Source organism: Scyliorhinus torazame, chromosome 17 (assembly GCF_047496885.1).
Source record: "Scyliorhinus torazame isolate Kashiwa2021f chromosome 17, sScyTor2.1, whole genome shotgun sequence".
Classification (NCBI taxonomy): Eukaryota; Metazoa; Chordata; class Chondrichthyes; order Carcharhiniformes; family Scyliorhinidae; genus Scyliorhinus; species Scyliorhinus torazame.
The window spans coordinates 75,382,966-75,400,657 of record NC_092723.1 but is presented as its reverse complement, the minus strand read 5'-3'; the positions used below and the strand labels follow the sequence as shown (position 1 = coordinate 75,400,657).

Genomic DNA, 17,692 nt, shown 5'->3' with positions numbered 1-17,692 from the left:
GGCGTCTGGCTCTCCAACCTGGGCGGATGCCACCTGTTCCGCTGCTGCACGCTCCGCTACTGCACGCTCCGCTTCCTCCTCCTCGAGAAGCTCCCACTCGTATAGCCTCAGGGCATCCCCAGGGCCGCTACAAGTAGGAGGAAGGCCACCATTGCTGGTTGAATTTGAATATCCATTGTCTGGAGGGGGTGAAAAGCTGACGTATTAGCATGGTGCGTACCCCCGTGCCCAACCAGGTCTGCGCTGGTTTGCACTGCGGGCTCTGCTCCAGCGTGTTCCACCCCCCCTCATCTCCACACCCCTAGCCCCGTCAGTGGCCGGAAACATGGGGGCCTCTCGCACTGACGCCCATCCCACTGCCAGGGATACCATCAACTGGCGCTGCCCTTGCTCGTCCGGCTACTGTGGTCATTGCCCTTGGGCGGCGGACTGCGTGATGCCTCTTTGGCGGGTGGTTGGGAGGGGGATGGCATGGCAGAGGGTGAGTTGCATGGGTTTGGGATGCTGGGGTGGGGGCACCCATATGGCCGGTGTCACTCTGCATAACCAAGGCCAAGGTGGGTAGTCAGTGGGGTACGCAGCAAGATTGGTGCCTTGCAGACTGTGGCAATGGCGGTCCATGCCTGGACACCACCCCAGTCCCTTGGGGGGACCATCCTGCCCCCACGCCCCCTACCCCCGTCACACACCCCCATCCCAGCCGTGGCAGGGCACCACCCCCAACCCAGCCAGCCTGGCCAGTGTCCAGCCCAGCAGCCTGCGATCATGCCTCTGCATTCCTACCTCCTGTCTCTCTCCCTCATCAACCACGGCGCGAGTCTCCTGCTTTTCAAGGCACAAGTGAACCTCGGGCTTTTCCCCAGTGGAGGTGGAGAAAGGTGGAGGCCCCGAAGAATACCAGGGGCGGAATTCTCTGAAAATGGGGCTATGAGACTTCCGGTTGAGGCTATGCTCAGCTAAGTCACACGTTCGGCAGCTCCCGCCAGAAACGGACTTTTGGGCTCTTTTGAGGGGCCCCAGCGGCATTTTTTCGATGCTTTCCAGTGTGGGAAGGTGACAGTACGATTTCCCCGGCACTGTATGGATCGGACCAGGAGTGGAGCGGTGAAAAAAGTAATTCTAGTGCAGCGAAAAATGCGAGGGAGGAAAGCCAAGATGGCGGCGGGTGGAGACCAGGCGGTGTGGGCGCAGTGGGCACAGTGGGCGCAAGAGCAGCAGGAGTTTCTCAAGCGCTGCTTCACGGAATTGAAAGCAGAGCTGCTGGAGCCGATGAAGGCTTCGATCCACAAGCTGGTCAAGACCCAGAAGGCCCAAGGGGCGGCGATCCGGGAGGTGCGGCAGAAGGCCTCGGAGAATGAGGACGAGATATTGGGCCTGGCAGTGAAAGTGGAGGCGCACGAGGCGCTGCATAAGAAATGGCAAGAGAAGTTCGAGGACATGGAGAATCAGTCGAGGAGGAAGAATCTGCGGATTCTGGGTCTCCCGGAGGGAGTGGAGGGGTCGGATGCTGGAGACTACCACGTTGGGGGGTCGATGGAGTGGCGGGGAGTGGCCGGGGTCAACAGGAGTCTGCTGACTTATGGGAGTGCTATGGGAGGAGCAACGCAGCTAGGGGGGGGCCTAGCTTGGGGGGGGGGGGGGTAGGGAGGGGGGGGGGGGGGTGGCCTGGGTTGCTGTTGCATTGGCCAAAGGTGAAACGGTGAGCTGGAGCTCGGGGAGAGAGTCGGGGCGGGGGTCTGCCGCTGGGGGGAATGGAGTGCGGGAGGCGTGGGCACGTGGCTGGCCTAGAAAAGGGGATGGCTAATCGGCAGGGGGGGGGAGGCGGGAAGCCCCTGATCCGGCTGATAACTTGAAATGTGAGAGGCCTGAACGGGCCGTATGTTCGCGCACCTGAAGGGACTGAAGTGGTTATGCTCCAGGAGACGCATTTGAGGGTGGCAGATCAGGTTAGGCTGAGAAAGGGGTGGGTAGGGCAGGTTTTCCACTCAGGGTTGGACGCAAAGAATCGAGGGGTGGCGGTTTTGGTGGGGAAGCGGATGTCGTTTGAGGCGCTGAACATCGTGGCAGACAATGGAGGTAGGTATGTGATGGTGAGTGGTAAGCTGCAGGGGGTGAGGGTGATATTAGTGAATGTATATGCCCCGAATTGGGATGATGCCGGATTTATGCGGCGCATGTTGGGCCGGATTCCGGACCTGGAGGCAGGGAGCTTGATAATGGGGGGTGGGTCTTCAACACAGTACTGGATCCAGCATTGGACCGCTCCAGGTCCAGGACGGGTCAGAGGCCGGCGGCGGCCAAGGTGCTGAGGGGGTTTATGGACCAGATGGGAGGAGTGGACCCATGGAGGTTTGTCAGGCCAGGGGCCAGGGAATTTTCTTTTTTTTCCCACGTCCATATAGCCTACTCCCGGATAGACTTCTTCGTTATGAGCAGGGCACTAATTCCGAGGGTGGAGGGCACGGAGCATTCGGCCATAGCCATCTCAGACCATGCCCCGCATTGGGTGGAGCTGGAGCTAGGGGAGGAGAGGGACCAGCGCCCGCTGTGGCGCCTGGATGTGCGCTTGCTGGCGGATGATGTGGTGAGTGGGCGGATCCGGGGGTGCATTGAAAGCTATCTAGAGGCTAACAATAATGGGGAATTGCAGGTAGGGGTGGTCTGGGAGGCGCTGAAGGCGGCGATTAGGGGAGAGCTAATCTCCACTAGGGCCCACAGGGTGAAGAAGGAGAGGAGAGAGAGGGAGAGATTGGTGGGGGAGATTTTAAGGGTGGATAGGAGGTATGCAGAGGTCCCCGAGGAGAGACTACTCAAGGAGCGACGAAGCCTCCAGGCCGAGCTCGACCTGTTGACCACCAAGAAGGCAGAGGTGCAGAGGAGGAAAGCGCAAGGGGCGGTGTATGAGTACGGGGAGAAGGCTAGCTGGATGTTGGCACACCAGCTTCGGAAGCGGGAGGCAGCGTGGGAGATTGGGGGAGTTAGGGATAAAGGGGGAAACACGGTGCGGAGTGCGGTGGGAATAAATGGGGTACTTAGAGACTTTTATGGGGGGCTGTATAGGTCTGAGCCCCCGACGGAGGAGGGGGGATGCGTCGATTTTTGGATCAACTGAGGTTCCCGAGGGTGGAGGAGGAGCAGGTGGCTGGGCTTGGGGCACCGGTAGGGCTGGAGGAGCTGACTAAGGGGCTGGGGAGTATGCAGGCGGGGAAGGCACCGGGGCCAGATGGGTTCCCGGTGGAATTTTACCGGACGTACATGGACCTGCTGGGCCCTCTATTAGTGAGGACATTCAATGAGGCGAGGGAGGGGGTCCCCTACCCCCGATGATGTCCAGGGCGCTGATCTCGTTGATCTTGAAGCGGGACAAGGACCCATTACAGTGTGGGTCGTTTCGGCCAATGTCTCGCCTCAACGTGGACGTGAAGATGTTAGCAAAGGTGTTGGCTACCAGAATTGAGGACTGTGTCCCGGGGGTAATTCACGAGGACCAGACAGGTTTTGTGAAGGGAAGGCAGCTGAATACCTATGTGCGGAGACTCCTTAAAGTAATCATGATGCCTGCAGTGGAGGGGGGAAGCGGAGATAGTGGCGGAGATGGACGCGGAGAAGGCCTTCGATAGGGTGGAGTGGGAGTACCTCTGGGAAATGTTGAGGAGGCTTGGGTTCGGGGAGGGGTTCATTAGTTGGGTTAGGCTACTTTACGAAGCCCGGTGGCGAGTGTGGCCACGAACCGGAGGAGGTCGGAATACTTTCGGTTGTACCGGGGGACGAGGCAGGGGTACCCCTATCCCCCTTGCTATTTGCATTGGCAATTGAGCCTTTGGCTATGGCTCTAAGGGAATCCAGGAACTGGAGGGGGCTGGTCCGGAGGGGGGGGGAGGAACTTCGGGTTCCGTTGTATGCCGATGACCTGTTACTGTACGTGGCGGACCCAGTGGGGGGAATGCCGGAGGTGATGTGAATCCTCAGGGAGATGGGGGACTTTTCCGGGTATAAGCTCAACGTGGGGAAGAGTGAGCTCTTCGTAGTACACCCAGGGGACCAGGAAAGATGGATTGACGAGCTTCCACTGAAGAGGGCGGAAAGGAGTTTTCGGTACCTGGGGATCCAGGTGGCCAGGATCTGCTCAATTTGACAAGACTGGTGGAGCAGATGGAGGAGAAGTTTAAAAGGTGGGATATGCTGCCACTCTCCTTGACGGGTAGGGTACAGTCGGTGAAGATGACGGTGCTCTCGAGGTTCCTTCTTATATTCCAGTGCCTCCCCATCCTGATCCCTAAGGCCTTTTTTAAGCGGGTCAGTCGGAGCATCATGGGATTCGTGTGGGCGAAAAAGACCCCGAGGGTGGGAAGGGTGTTTCTGGAGCGGAGTAGGGACAGAGGAGGGTTAGCATTACCTAATCTGTGTGGTTATTACTGGGCTGCCAATGTGGCGATGGTACGCAAGTGGGTAATGGAGGAGGAAGGGGCGGCGTGGAAGAGGCTGGAGATTGCGTCCTGTGTGGGCACGAGTCTGGGAGCGCTGGTGACAGCACCGCTGCCGCTCCCACCGGCTAGGTACACCACGAGTCCGGTGGTGGCGGCGACTTTTAAAGTTTGGGGGCAGTGGAGGCACCACAGGGGTGAGGTAGAGGCTTTGGTTTGGTCCCCGATCCGGGAGAACCATTGGTTCGTCCCGGGGAGAATGGTGGGAGGGTTCCTGAGCTGGCACAGAGCAGGAATTAGAAGGATGGGGGACCTGTTTTTAGATGGGACGTTTGCAAGCCTTGAGGCGCTGGAGGAAAAATTCGGGCTTCCCCCCGGAAATGCCTACAGGTACATGCAGGTAAGGGCGTGAGTAAGACAGCAGGTGAGGGAGTTCCCGCTGCTTCCAGCACTCAAGATCCAGGATAGGGTGCTCTCGGGGGTGTGGGTTGGAGAGGGCAGGGTCTCAGCGATCTACCAGGAGATGCAAGAGGAGGAGGAGACCTCGGTGGAGGAGCTAAAGGGTAAATGGGAGGAGGAGCTTGGGGAGGAGATAGACGAGGGTACGTGGGCGGACGCCTTGGGTAGGGTTAATTCTTCCTCCTCTTGCGCCAGGTTTAGCCTGATACAATTTAAGGTTCTTTACAGAGCGCATATGACAGGGGCGAGGCTGAGCAGGTTCTTTGGGGTGGAAGACAGGTGTGGGAGGTGCTCGGGGAGCCCAGCAAAGCACACCCACATGTTCTGGGCATGCCCGGCGCTGGATGGGTTCTGGAGGGGTATTGCGAGGACGGTGTCTAAGGTGGTGAACACCCGGGTTAAGTCGAGCTGGGGGTTAGCACTATTTGGGGTATCGGACGAGCCAGGAGTGCAGGAGGCGAAAGAGGCCGGTGTCCCTGGTAGCCCGGCGGAGGATTCTGCTACAGTGGAAGGATGCGAGGCCCCCCGAGCATGGAAACCTGGATCAGCGACATGGCAGGGTTCATTAAATTGGAGAGGGTAGAATTTGCCTTGACAGGGTCTGGGCAAGCGTTCTTCAGATGGTGGCAACCATTCCTAGACTTTCTAGCGGGGCGTTAGGAGGTGGTCAGCAGCAGCAGCAACCCAGAAGGAGGGGGGGGGGGGTGTACTTTGTGTTTTCTTCTACTGTGTTTATTATTGCTTAATGGGGGGTTTGTACATTGGGGGAATTTGTGATGCAGTTGTAAGATCGCGGGCCAGGCCACCGTGGGGGTCCCCCCCTGGGATCGGATCCATCAGCGCCGCCCCCCCGCCCCGCCCCCCCCCCCCCCCCCCGAGGACCGCCCGCACACACTCAACTGCCTGGTCCCACCGTGCATCAGGTGAGTAATCCACGCCGGCGTGACTGGCCAAAAATGGACGGCCGCTCGGCCCATCGGGACCTGGAGAATCGTCAGGGGGGCCGCTGCCAACAGCCCCCGACCGGCGTGGCGGGAATCCCGTTGCTGCCTGAAAAATGGCGCCGGAGAATAGGGCAGCCGGCGTCGGGGCGGAATTCGCGCCACCCCCCGGGGATTCTCCAACCCGGCGGGGGGTCGGAGAATCCCGGCCCAGGTTAGGTCTGCGAATCATATGCAAATTGTGTTTAATGTACATGCGTTCTGGAATGCATTGACTCCGCTGTCAAGGCGACAGAGAATGTCGAAACCTGCACGTTTTGGTGTTGGAACCGATTCTCGCCCAATAGCATTTCCCGATTCCGGCGTCGGCCAACGTGGAATCACACCCAAGGGGCAGGATTCTGCGACCCCCCGCCGGGTCGGAGAATCGCCGGGGGCTGGCGTGAATCCCGCCCCCGCTGGTTGCCGAATTCTCCGGCACCGAATATTCGGCGGGGGCGGGAATCGCGCCGCGCCGGTTGGCGGGCCCCCCACCGGCGATTCTCAAGCCCGTGATGGGCCAAAGTCCCACCGCTGTCAACCCATGCCAGCCGGCGTGGATTGAACCACCTTTCGGACGGCGGGACACGGCGGCGCGGGCGGGCTCCGGGGTCCTGGGGGCAGCGCGGGGCGATCTGGGCCCGGGGGGTGCCCCCACGGTGGCCTGGCCCGCGATCGGGGTTCACCGATCCACGGGCGGGCCTGTGCCGTGGGGACACTCTTTTCCTTCCACCTTCGCCATGGTCTCCACCCGATCCACTGCGCATCCGCGGGGCTGCCGTGAGCGGCCGCTGACGCTCCCGCGCATGCGCCGCCCGGCAAAGTCAGTTTCGCGCCAGCTGGCGGGGCACCAAATGCCTTTCCCGCCAGCTGGCGGGGCGGAAATCAGTCCGGCGCGGGCCTAGCCCCTCAAGGTGAGGGCTCGGCCCCTCAAGATGCGGAGACTTTCGCACCTTTGGGGCGGCACGATGCCGGACTGATTCACGCCGTTTTTGGCATCGTTCGACGGACATCGCGCCGATATCGGAGAATCCCGCCCCTTAAGGTTTCTTATTGGTGTGAGTCAAACTCTAACAGGTGCAACTTTCCAGCTTATATACTCCCTTTACATCCTGCCACTCAAATATCCTCCAACTGAATCATTTCTTCCCTTTTATCCTTCCAGGTTAGGAGGCAATCTTGACTGACCTTAATTGCCATTAAAGATTTCTTGAAGTTAGATTGTCTTGGTTCAAACATCCTGACAACCTATTTAGGCCGGAATCCTCTATTTGGGAGAGGGTAACCCGTGGACACCACCATGTTCTCTCTCCAGGGCTACCCGGCCATGAATAAAGCCGCGGAAGGGGGGCAGGCAGTCCGGCCAGACGACCTCCTCGGCTGCCTGGACCTGGCGGAGTTGGAAAAGAATTCCTGCAGTGCAAAACCGCCATTCGGTCCATCATGTCTCCACCAACCCTTTGAAAGAGCATCCTACCTAGACGCACTCCCCGGCTCTATTCCAACAACACCATAAACCCACCTAACCTGCAAAACCAATGCAGACACAGGGAGAAAGTGCAAACTCTACACAGACAGTCACCCGAGGTCGGAATTGAACCCGGATCCCCGGTGCTGTGAGGCAGCTGTGCTAACCACTGTGCCACCGTGCTGCCCGTGTCTAGATGAATGGGTCACATTGGGAGCGCAAATCCAGAAGCGATTCACAATCCCTTGCCATGCAACTTTCTGCCTGGCGGGGAAGGCGAGTGATTCATTTGGGAAACCCACTATCAGGCTGCCATTTTGAGCCCCGATAGTGAAGACTGGTGGCTGCCTCCCACCTGTCCGGATCCTAATGGCTGGGGACAATTGGTTACCCTATGTGAGCACATTGGGTCAGTTCAAATCATTATAATAACGGAAACAAACTCAGGGGCAAATTAAAAGGGGCTGCCACTGGTAGGGACACTGCCCCAAAATATCAAAGAACAACAGAAACTTAACAACAAAGATAGGTCGATAAAGCAATCCAACCCCTGCGGTGCCCACCGGATATGGAAGACCTCGAGGGTACCCGTGGACATTGCATATTCTCTCTCCAGGGCCACCCGTTCATGAATAAAGCTGCGGAAGAGCGGCTCCCCAGTGAGGGGGGGAGGGGGGTGGAGCAATCATTAGCAGTGCAGCTATATAAATAGAGCTGGCCAGTGCTGTATTGGCTAGTGAGGGAACTGTAGTGATCTGCATATCTGTATGGATATAAAGGGTTAATTTACAGAAGTAACAGCTAGATAACCACTAGATGGCAGCACTAGAGGCGGGTATAAAAGACAAGTTCAACCAGAGCTCCCGCCTCTTCGTGTTTGGAGTGACTAGTGACCAGAGGTAGACAGAGAGAGACCAGGGGCGTCATTCTCCGACCCCCCAGCGGGTCGGAGAATGGCCGTTGGCCGCCGTGAATCCCGCCCCCGCCAGTTGCCGAAGTCTCCGAAGGGAGAAAAGTCGGCGCGGCGTTAATGGCGCCGCAGACGTCGGAGAATGGCACGGGTGTGCGCAAGGCAGCCGATTTTGGGCCTGCCGATAGTCTCCCGTCCGGATGGGCCGAAGTCCCGTCGACGTGATGACGGGTCACGTCGACGTAAATCAAACCTCCTTTCAATCGGCGTCAACCTGTGCTCCAGGTTCACGCCGACCAGCGTGGCGGTGAGTGACAGCCTGGGGGGTTGGCCGCTGGGCAGGCGATGGCGTGGCCGCAGTCTGAATGTGGGGGGAGAGGTGTCTCTAGGGTTGTGTGTGTGTGTGTGCGGCGGGGGGGGGGGTTAGAGTGGGCTGGGCTCCGGGGGAGTGCCGGGAGGGGGGTCCGTGCCGGGGAGGAGGCTGGGGGGTCGGTGCCGGGGAGGGGGATGGGGGGGGTCCGTGACGGGGAGGAGGATGGGGTCCGTGCCGGGGAGGAGGATGGGGGGCCCGTGCCGGGGAGGGGGATGGGGTGGGGGTTTGTGCCGGGGAGGAGGATGGGGTCCGTGCCGGGGAGGAGGATGGGGGTTCCCGTGCCGGGAAGGGTGATGGGGGGTCCGTGCCGGGGAGGGGGATGGAGGGGCCCGTGCCGGGAAGGAGGATGGGGGGTCCGTGCCGGGGAGGGGGATGGGGGGGGCCCATGCCAGGGATGGGGGTGGGGGGCCTGTGCCGGGGAGGGGGAGGGGGATGGGGGGCCCGTGCCGGGGAGGAGGATGGGGGGACCGTGCCGGGGAGGGGGATGGGGGGGGCCCCGTGCCGGGGAGGAGGATAGGGGGCCCGTGCCGGGGAGGGGGATGGGGGGGGGTCCGTGCCGGGGAGGGGGATGGGGGGTCCGTGCCGGGGAGGGGGATGGGGGGGGGGCGGTGCCGGGGAGGGGGATGGGGGGACCGTGCCGGGGAGGAGGATGGGGTCCGTGCCGGGGAGGAGGATGGGGGGTCCGTATTGGGGAGGGGGATGTGGGGTCCGTGCCGGGGAGGAGGATGGGGTCCGTGCCGGGGAGGGGGATGCGAGGGCAAGTGAGTTGGTCCACCTGGCCAGGTCCCAGCCTCCAACAGTTGGACCCATGCGGTCCATGCCACCTGGCTGGGGGGAGGAGGGGATATGGGCAATGATGACATGTCGTCGTTCCCCCCCCCACTCCCCCCCACCAGGCCGTCATGTTTTCCGATCATCCAGCGATGTTGGCCGCCGTGGCGGCAGCCGCTAATGTCCATGTTGCCCTGGATGAGGAGGAGGATGAGGAGGAGCGTGCCAGAGAGGCGGCGCAGGCTACCGCAGAGGGGCAGGCGGCAGCCGCCCAGGCTGGAGGGACACCTGACCGACAGGACGAGGAGGGGGAGGAGGTCGTCGCGGCCCCACGGCAACGGAGGCACCCGAGGGCGCCTCGTGTGTACCGGCCCCGGCAGTCATACCAGGATCTCACGGACCGGGAATGCAGGGGGAGACTCCGGATGAGGCGGGAAACCGTGGCACACATCTGCCACCTGCTGGCACACCTGTCACCGCGTGACACTGGTGGGGGACACCCTCTCCCCTTGTCCATCAAGGTTACGGTGGCCCTGAACTTTTATGCAACGGGGTCATTCCAGGCACCGATTGGGGACTTGTCCGGCATATCGCAGACATTGGTGCATCGGTGCATCCGGGCAGTGACAGATGCCCTATATGCCATGGCGCACCGCTACATCCGCTTCCCCGTGGACCGGGCCAGCCAAGATGCCCGGGCCGTGGGCATCTCTGCCGTGGCCGGGTTCCCCATGGTCCACGGCGCGATTGATGGGATGCACGTCGCCGTGCGGCCACCTGCAGATAACAGGGTTGTGTTCACCAATAGGAAGGGGACCTATTCGATGAACATACAGGTGGTCTGTGACCACCGCATGATGATCCTGCACGTCTGCGCCCGTTACCCAGGCAGTGTACACGACTCATACGTGTTGTCGCGGTCATCCATCCCCGGCATGTACAAGGGATGCCATCCCCGGCTGAGGGGCTGGTTGCTGGGGCTACCCATTGCGATCGTGGCTGATGACGCCTATACGGAGGCCACGCAATGAGGCGGAGAACCGCTACAATGATGCCCATGTAGCGACAAGGGGAGTGATAGAGAGGTGCTTTGGCATGCTGAAGATGCGTTTCAGGTGCCTGGACCTCTCTGGGGGCGCCCTCCAGTATCGGTCAGATAGGGTCGGCCGTATCATTGTGGTGTGCTGCGTCCTGCACAACATAGCCCAGCAGAGGGGCGATGTGCCGCAGGCAGAGGAGGGCGGAGTGGAGGAGCAGCAGGAAGAGGCGCAGTCCTCCCCAGATGAGGGGGATGGGGGCAATGGTCAGGGCAGACGGGGTAGACACAGGCGGGTGGCTGTCCACCGTTACCGGCTGGCCCAGCGGGCTCGGGACAGGCTGAAAACCGCCCGCTTCACTGACTAGACGGGCGTGGGAATTGGGTAGTACGGCCACAGACCGCACACCATGGCAACAGCCGACCACCCACACCCCCCACCCATCCACCCACCCAGCACCCTCACCCCCCACCCCAACCCCACCCACCCCACCCGCATGCACACCACCCCCCCCATTGCCGATCCACCTGCGGCACAATGGCCGGGCTCACACAGTTGCGGGTGGACGCGTGTCTATTGCAGGCCATGGAGGATGATGACAACCCGCCCTGCGATGAGCTCCTGGCTCCACATCGTTGGACCATGTCTGACCCATGGCCACAGTACCACCATCCACCCGGACCATCCCTGCATGCGGCTGTGACACTGCAGCGCACGGTCCCGTTGATGGTGGCCCAGAGGGAAGGGGCAGACTCACCTGGGGCTGAGGTAAGACCACCCCTCACACACACACTTGCGCACTACGTACATGACACCCCCGCACGCTTTGGACAGAGCACAAAGGCAGCTTCTGTAGGTGTAACATTGACTTTAATAACCAAAGGAGTTCATGCACGTGCCCTAGCCCCTAAAACTCATCTGTGCCCTGCACCCGTGCCAACTTACTCAGTGTCTAATTGTTTGGCCTTACGGGCCCTTTGATTACGTCTACGTGGTTTCCCCAGACGGTACAGCAGAACTGGAGGTGGACTCCTGTGATTCCTGCCCTCTGACACAAGATCCCTTTGGCGGCCGTTTCCTGGGGCGTCCTGGCCTCGATGGGCCAGACTGCGGCCCGGGCGACTGGGATATCGAGCTGCCAGCCTGTCCTGCCCGTTGCCCACCCGATGCACCTGGGACGGAAGGGGGGGGAGTCCGAGGTGTCGCGGTGTTCCGGGACCACCCCTACAGTGGGACCCGGGACGGACCACACCACCTCCTCCTCCCTCGGGGTGCCCGATGGCCCCCAGGCCTCTACATGGGTGGGGGATGCGAACGGACTGGCCATCCAACGCCCCCCCGACATCTGGCGCTGCCAGTCCTGGAGGCCCGTGCTGGTATCGACAGGGGTCTGCAGGTTTGCAGCCATGGAGCCCATGGGGTTGGCAAACCCTGTCTGTGACAGTGCGACGCCGGCTCGCACATGGCCACTAGCGCCGATGCCCTCAGTGATGGCCTGCAGAGACTGGGCCATGGCCTGCTGAGACTGGGCCATGGCCTGCTGAGACTGGGCTATGGCGTTGAGCGCCTCTGCCATCTGACGCTGGCACTGGCTCATGGCCTCCTGTGAGAGGGCAGCCATTTCCTGGGCCACAGACGCCGCCTGCACGGAAAGCCCCAGGCCTCGCAAACCGTTCCCCATGTCTAACACCGTCGCACCCATTGCCTCCACCGCGGACGCCACCCGTGCGGTGTCGGCCTGGGTGGCACGTATGACCGGCACCACTCCCAGCTCCTGGACGCGGGTGGACTCCTCCACCTGCGACCGCAGCCGCCGCAAGCTGCCCGTCACCCTCTTCGCTTGTCTCCGGGTCGGTGGTTGCATCGGATCTATGTGTGGGCGTGGTAACTCCAGGAACCCGGGATCCATCTGGGTGGCAGATGTTCGCTTGGGCTGGGCTGCCCTCTGACCGCCCGGCCCCTCTGCTGCTCCTACCTCCACCTGCTGTACCGGGACGGCTGTGTTGTGCGCACCAGTGAGTGTACCAGACTAAAGTGCCCAACCGAGGTGAGTGTTTCTGCGATGGTGAAGGGTGTTGGTGACAGCAGTGGCGTTGTGTCGTGCTCTTCGTCCCACTCTGAGTCCATGGCACTTTGGGGTGGGGGTTCGTCTCCACCCATCCACTCTGTGTCACTGTCCGGTATTTCGTCTTCCTGGGTAGTGCTGTCCCGGGTAGGGGTGTCCCGGGTAGGGGTGTCCTGGGTAGGGGTGTCCTGGGTAGTGGTGTCCTGGCTCGGCTGTGACGGGGGCCTGTGGCTGCCCCTCTCGTCGCTGGGTGGCACACGCCTGCGCCGTCGCACCCGCACGTGACGGGGGCGTCGTCTCCCTGTTGCTCCAGGTCTCTTCGTCTCCCGTGGTCTCCAAGGGACATCCTGCGGGCGTCGCATGCCGGAGGGTCCGGGTCTCTCCGTCTCCCGTGGTGTGCGAGGGGCATCCTGCAGGCGTCGCATGCAGGAGGGTCCGGGTCGCTCCGTCTCCCGTGGTTTGCGAGGGGCATCCTGCGGGCGTCGCATGCCGGAGGGTCTGGGTCTCGCCGTCTCCCGTGATGTGCGAGGGGCATCCTGCGGGCGTCGAATGCCGGAGGGTCCGGGTCTCTCCGTCTCCCATGGTGTGCGATGGGCATCCTGCGGGCGTCGCATGCTGGAGGGTCCGGGTCTCTCCGTCTCCCGTGGCCTCCGAGGGGCATCCTGCGGGCGGTCTGCATCTGCGGGGATGGGTGCCTCGACGTTTGCTCCTGCGATACACAATGAAGCATGCATGGTTAGACACGCAGGCAGTGATCAGGTGATATGGGGGAGGGGGATATAGGGGAGGGGGGATATGGGGACGGGCTGTCGGTGGCTCACTTGCTACTACGCCCCCGACCTCTGCATCAGCAACCTCCTGGTCCTCAGGTCCGCCAGCCAATTCCAGGGCCCTTTCCTCGTGTTCGGTCAGTGGCCTCTCATCAGCTGGGCCTCCTCCAGTCCTCACATGCTCCCTGGTGTTGTGTGCGCGTTTCTCCTGTGGCGGGGGGGGGGGGGTGTGGCAGGGGTAAAAGGCAACAGTGTTAGACAGGTATATGAATGCACGCCATCAGTTGCGCGTGTATTGCAGAGGTTAAGGTTAGGGCTGGATTCACTTGGGGATATGGGGGATATGGGGGAGGGGGGATATGGGGAAATGGGGGAGGGGGGATATGGGGAGGGGGGATATGGGGGATGGGGGATATCGGATATGGGGGATATGGGGGAGGGGGGATATGGGGGAGGGGGGATATAAGGGATATGGGGAGGGGGGATATGGGGGAGGGGGGATATTGGGGATATGGGGGAGGGGGGATATGGGGGATATGGGGAGGGGGGATATGGGGGAGGGGGGATATGGGGGATATGGGGGAGGGGGGATATGGGGAGGGGGGATATGGGGGATATGGGGGAGGGGGTATATGGGGGATATGGGGGAGGGGGGATATGGGGGATATGGGGGAGGGGGGATATGGGGGATATGGGGGAGTGGGGATATGGGGGATATTGGGGAGGGGGGATATGGGGGGGGGGAATATGGGGGATATGGGGAGGGGGGATATGGGGAGGGGGGATATGGGGGAGGGGGATATGGGGGATATGGGGGAGGGGGGATATGGTTATCGGGCAGGGGGGGAGGCTCACCCTGCCTGCTCTGACGAGGTCTTTCACCTTCTTGTGGCACTGGGTGCCTGTCCGTGGTGTTAGCGCCGCAGCGGTGACGGCCTCTGCCACTTCCCTCCACAGACGCCGGCTGTGGCGTGGGGCAACTCTGCGGCCGTGCCCGGGATACAGGGCGTCCCTCCTCTGCTCCACTGCGTCCAGGAGCGCCTCCACATCCCGTGACTGGAACCTCGGGGCTGAGCGGCGGCCGGCCATCCGGTCGGGTGTTCCGGTCGGGTGTTCCGGTCGGGTGTTCCGGTCGGGTGGGGGGGGCAGCGCGTCGTTATGAGCCGTCACGCCGTGCGGCGTGTATGACGCTGCACGGCGTGAACCACTGCGCAAGCGCGGATCCCGTCAAGTCGCTGCTAGCCCATTTCCGGCCTGGAGACTTCGCGACGATTTTTGCGGCGTGACGCAAGTCCGATTTGCGCCGTTTTTTGCGCCGATCGGCGGACTTTGCGCCGATAACGGAGAATTTCGCCCCAGTTTCCTTCAGAAAGTCCAGAGTAATTCTCCAACCTGCAGGGGACTAGCAGGGCCCCGGAGTGCTTCTCGCAGCTCTGGCTTCGGATACAGGGCCCTGCACTTCCGGTCAGGAGTTCACACATGCGCACGGCGGTGGCCTGCGGCAGCCGCCCCGTGCAACATGGCGGACTCGCACTGCGGATCCTGATGCAAGAAGTAGGTCCTCCCGAGATCGCGCGCACCTGCAAACCGGTGCCGTCCAATCGCTTGCCTGGTCGTCCATGAGGCCCCCCCAGTGAAGGAGTGAAGGATCCGCCCCGCCCCCCACCATGGCGGCCGCGGACTGAGTTCAACATATTATCATGCGGGGGGGGGGGGTGTCCTTCGATGGACTTTGGGGGAAACAACCTGAGAGTTACCTCCTTGGCCCACCGCAAGGACTGCATCAGAGCCACGCTGGGAAATACCTGCACCAATTCTCACCCACATGAATCTCAACCCAGAGGACCAGACATTCACGGGGGCTTGGAGAATCAGGTGCCGTCCCATTAGTAGGGTGCAAACGGATCAATTTGCTTTTGCAAAACAATTGTATATTTCAGCTCAGGAGTACTAAGCTATCTTGTTGCAAACTCTCAGTCGCATATCATTTCACAGGACAATTTTAGTGCATTTATAGCAACCCAAATCCAAACAATTTGACAAGCTGAGTGTCAGCACCAAGCCAATTACATCCAAGCTCTATGTTGGCGATGATATTGCCTGTAGCAGGAAAGATTGCCATGGCCCTCAACTTTCTGCATCAACCTCCTTTCAGGATAAGAGTCAACTGCTGAATCTGCCAAGGAGGGGTCCACACATTTAGCAGACAGGTGACAGATTCCGAACTAACACTTTTATTTCCTTTTCCACTGAATAACAAGGTTGCTGTTGCTACTCAGTGTGGGCAGTGTCCCCACACTGCTACATTGCTCAAAGAGGATGTCAAGCAAGGCAATATTTGTTTGCTCTTCCTGGTCTCCATGATCAAGTCTTCACCTCCTATCTATTGAGATTCACCTCGTATCTATTGAGATTCAGCCTGCACTATCTCCGTAATGTCAAAGTGTGTATGGCTGGGCTTGAGCTTGCAGCTTTTGTTGAGCGCTGAGTGTCACTCAGCACCACTTTCATACGTCATGCATTCCCTACCTTCCCCTTTAGGCAGGCAGAGATTAGAGTCAATAGTGAGCTCCCACATCTGTGTCTGGGTTAAAAGTCAAGACTCGTTATTAGCATGAATCAGAAATATATTGCATTTGACAGAAAAGGTAGATCTATAAGCAGATCAAATGCTCTTATATTACCAATGGCCAAATGTGGACAAAAAAACATTCAATCAAATAACTTAGCAACCATTCCTGAATCTCCCTCCCAACATGATCATTGTAAATGTAATTAACTCGACACTAATTGTTGTTTTTTTCTCTCCAGTATTTAAATATGAGGTTCAACAAATCAGCTCGATACATTGGGACCACTTTCTACATCATTCAAACAGTGAGTATCCGCACTTACAATCCAATTATATTCAAAATACTTTACATTTTAATTTGTCTGTTAGTGGGTTAGTGAGGGACAAACCAACCAAGGTTTCAATGCTGCCTGCCCCAGTCTAATAGCCTGTCGACATTGTCTAAGCTCATTCACAAGACTGGGCACTTGGCCAAGCTATCAAGAGATGGGTAAGTTCAGTGAACATCTTCCAATCAGCAACTGAAGAGGAAAATGAAGGAGTGAAACTTCGATCTTCAGGTGGAATTCTCCCATTCCACTCACAGTCGGTTTGGTGGCGGACGGGAGCAGAAAATCCAGCGGAAGCCAAAAAGTCGGAAACTCGCCGGCAAAAACCGCTGTAATTCTCCCAATGGCGGGTTAATGGCTGGCCAGTCTTCTCACTGGCTGGTGACATGAAATTCATTGACATTAATTTTCATCTCATGAATGCTCATTAAAACAGCAGCCTGCCGGCATCCCGTCAGGCCTCTCAACCTTGTGTCCCACTGGCGGGAGATTACATCAGTCCCAAACCCATTTGCTAAAGTGTGGCTTGCACAAGGCAGCCCTCAGTTCAGGAGAATCTTTGAGATGAGTGCAACAACCTTTCTGCCATATTGCTCTGCTGCTCCTGATTTGCTGTTAACCACTCTGCTGGGAAAGACTTGCGCCTCCCCTCCATCTCAATGTCAAGCTGGTCTTCTTGGGCAGCACTTTGTTCTTCAACCCATGGACCCTCTTGTGTCACCGTCTCAGATCAGTACTGCACTGGGGTTGGGGAGTGCAGGGCCCCCTGCCTCCCTGTGTCTGACTGGGAAGGTCTGTGCTGTGGGACCCATGCAGCCACTGCATCACAGTTCCAAAGATCAGCCAGGAGTGGAGTTCGAGATGAGGCGGGGCCAAGGTTGTTGGGGGTGGGGTGGAGTTGGGACAGAGATGGCCTGACGAAGGCAAGGGGGACAGTGTGGACAATGGGCTGTGCAAGGTGGGGGGAAGGGTGAGATGTCACGATAGCAGGCAGAATGGCAAGGAGGCGGATGAAGAAGACAATGAACAATGGAAGGCAGAGGGAAGACCGAGGCGTGGACCCTGACAAGGCTGCACGAAAATCTCACAAACAGGGGGATCAAAGGGAGACCATATACTTTACAGGAAGGAGATGCACAAAGATTCCAGATGAGGTGGGTAGAAGTCCAATTGGGGCATGGGCTCAGGTGGACGGTGGTTGAATCATTGGACAGATGTCTTCTAGAGCCTGCTAGCCTTTTTCCTCTGGTTTGCTCACATCCTGCGCGGTCTGATGAAGACAGGTGGACTGGAGGGAGTGATGTGTGTCTGCAGGACTGGTATTTAAATATGGCACTGGGAACATTGAACCTACCAGCTGACGGCAGGCGGATGAATCCGCTGCCAGCCCACCAGTTGACCCAGAGGGGAACTTACCCGTGTATAATGAATGAGGTTCCAAGTGCAGAATCTGGCTCTGGATCCCACCATTCTAACCAACAGGAAAGGCACAATTGAGTGAGGCCTCATTAATGTAACCAAGTGGATGAAGTCA

At 59.6% G+C, this 17,692-nt stretch overlaps 1 protein-coding gene across 1 annotated transcript in view; it reads left to right on the top strand.

The window, feature by feature from the left end:
- The window catches only part of slc5a8l (solute carrier family 5 member 8, like), a 195,213-nt gene that overhangs the window by 59,745 nt on the left and 117,776 nt on the right, over positions 1 to 17,692 (top strand). The window contains exon 3 of the mRNA XM_072480642.1: positions 16,069 to 16,134. Coding sequence (XP_072336743.1) covers positions 16,069 to 16,134 — 66 coding nt within the window. The remainder of the gene's footprint in view (positions 1 to 16,068; positions 16,135 to 17,692) is intronic.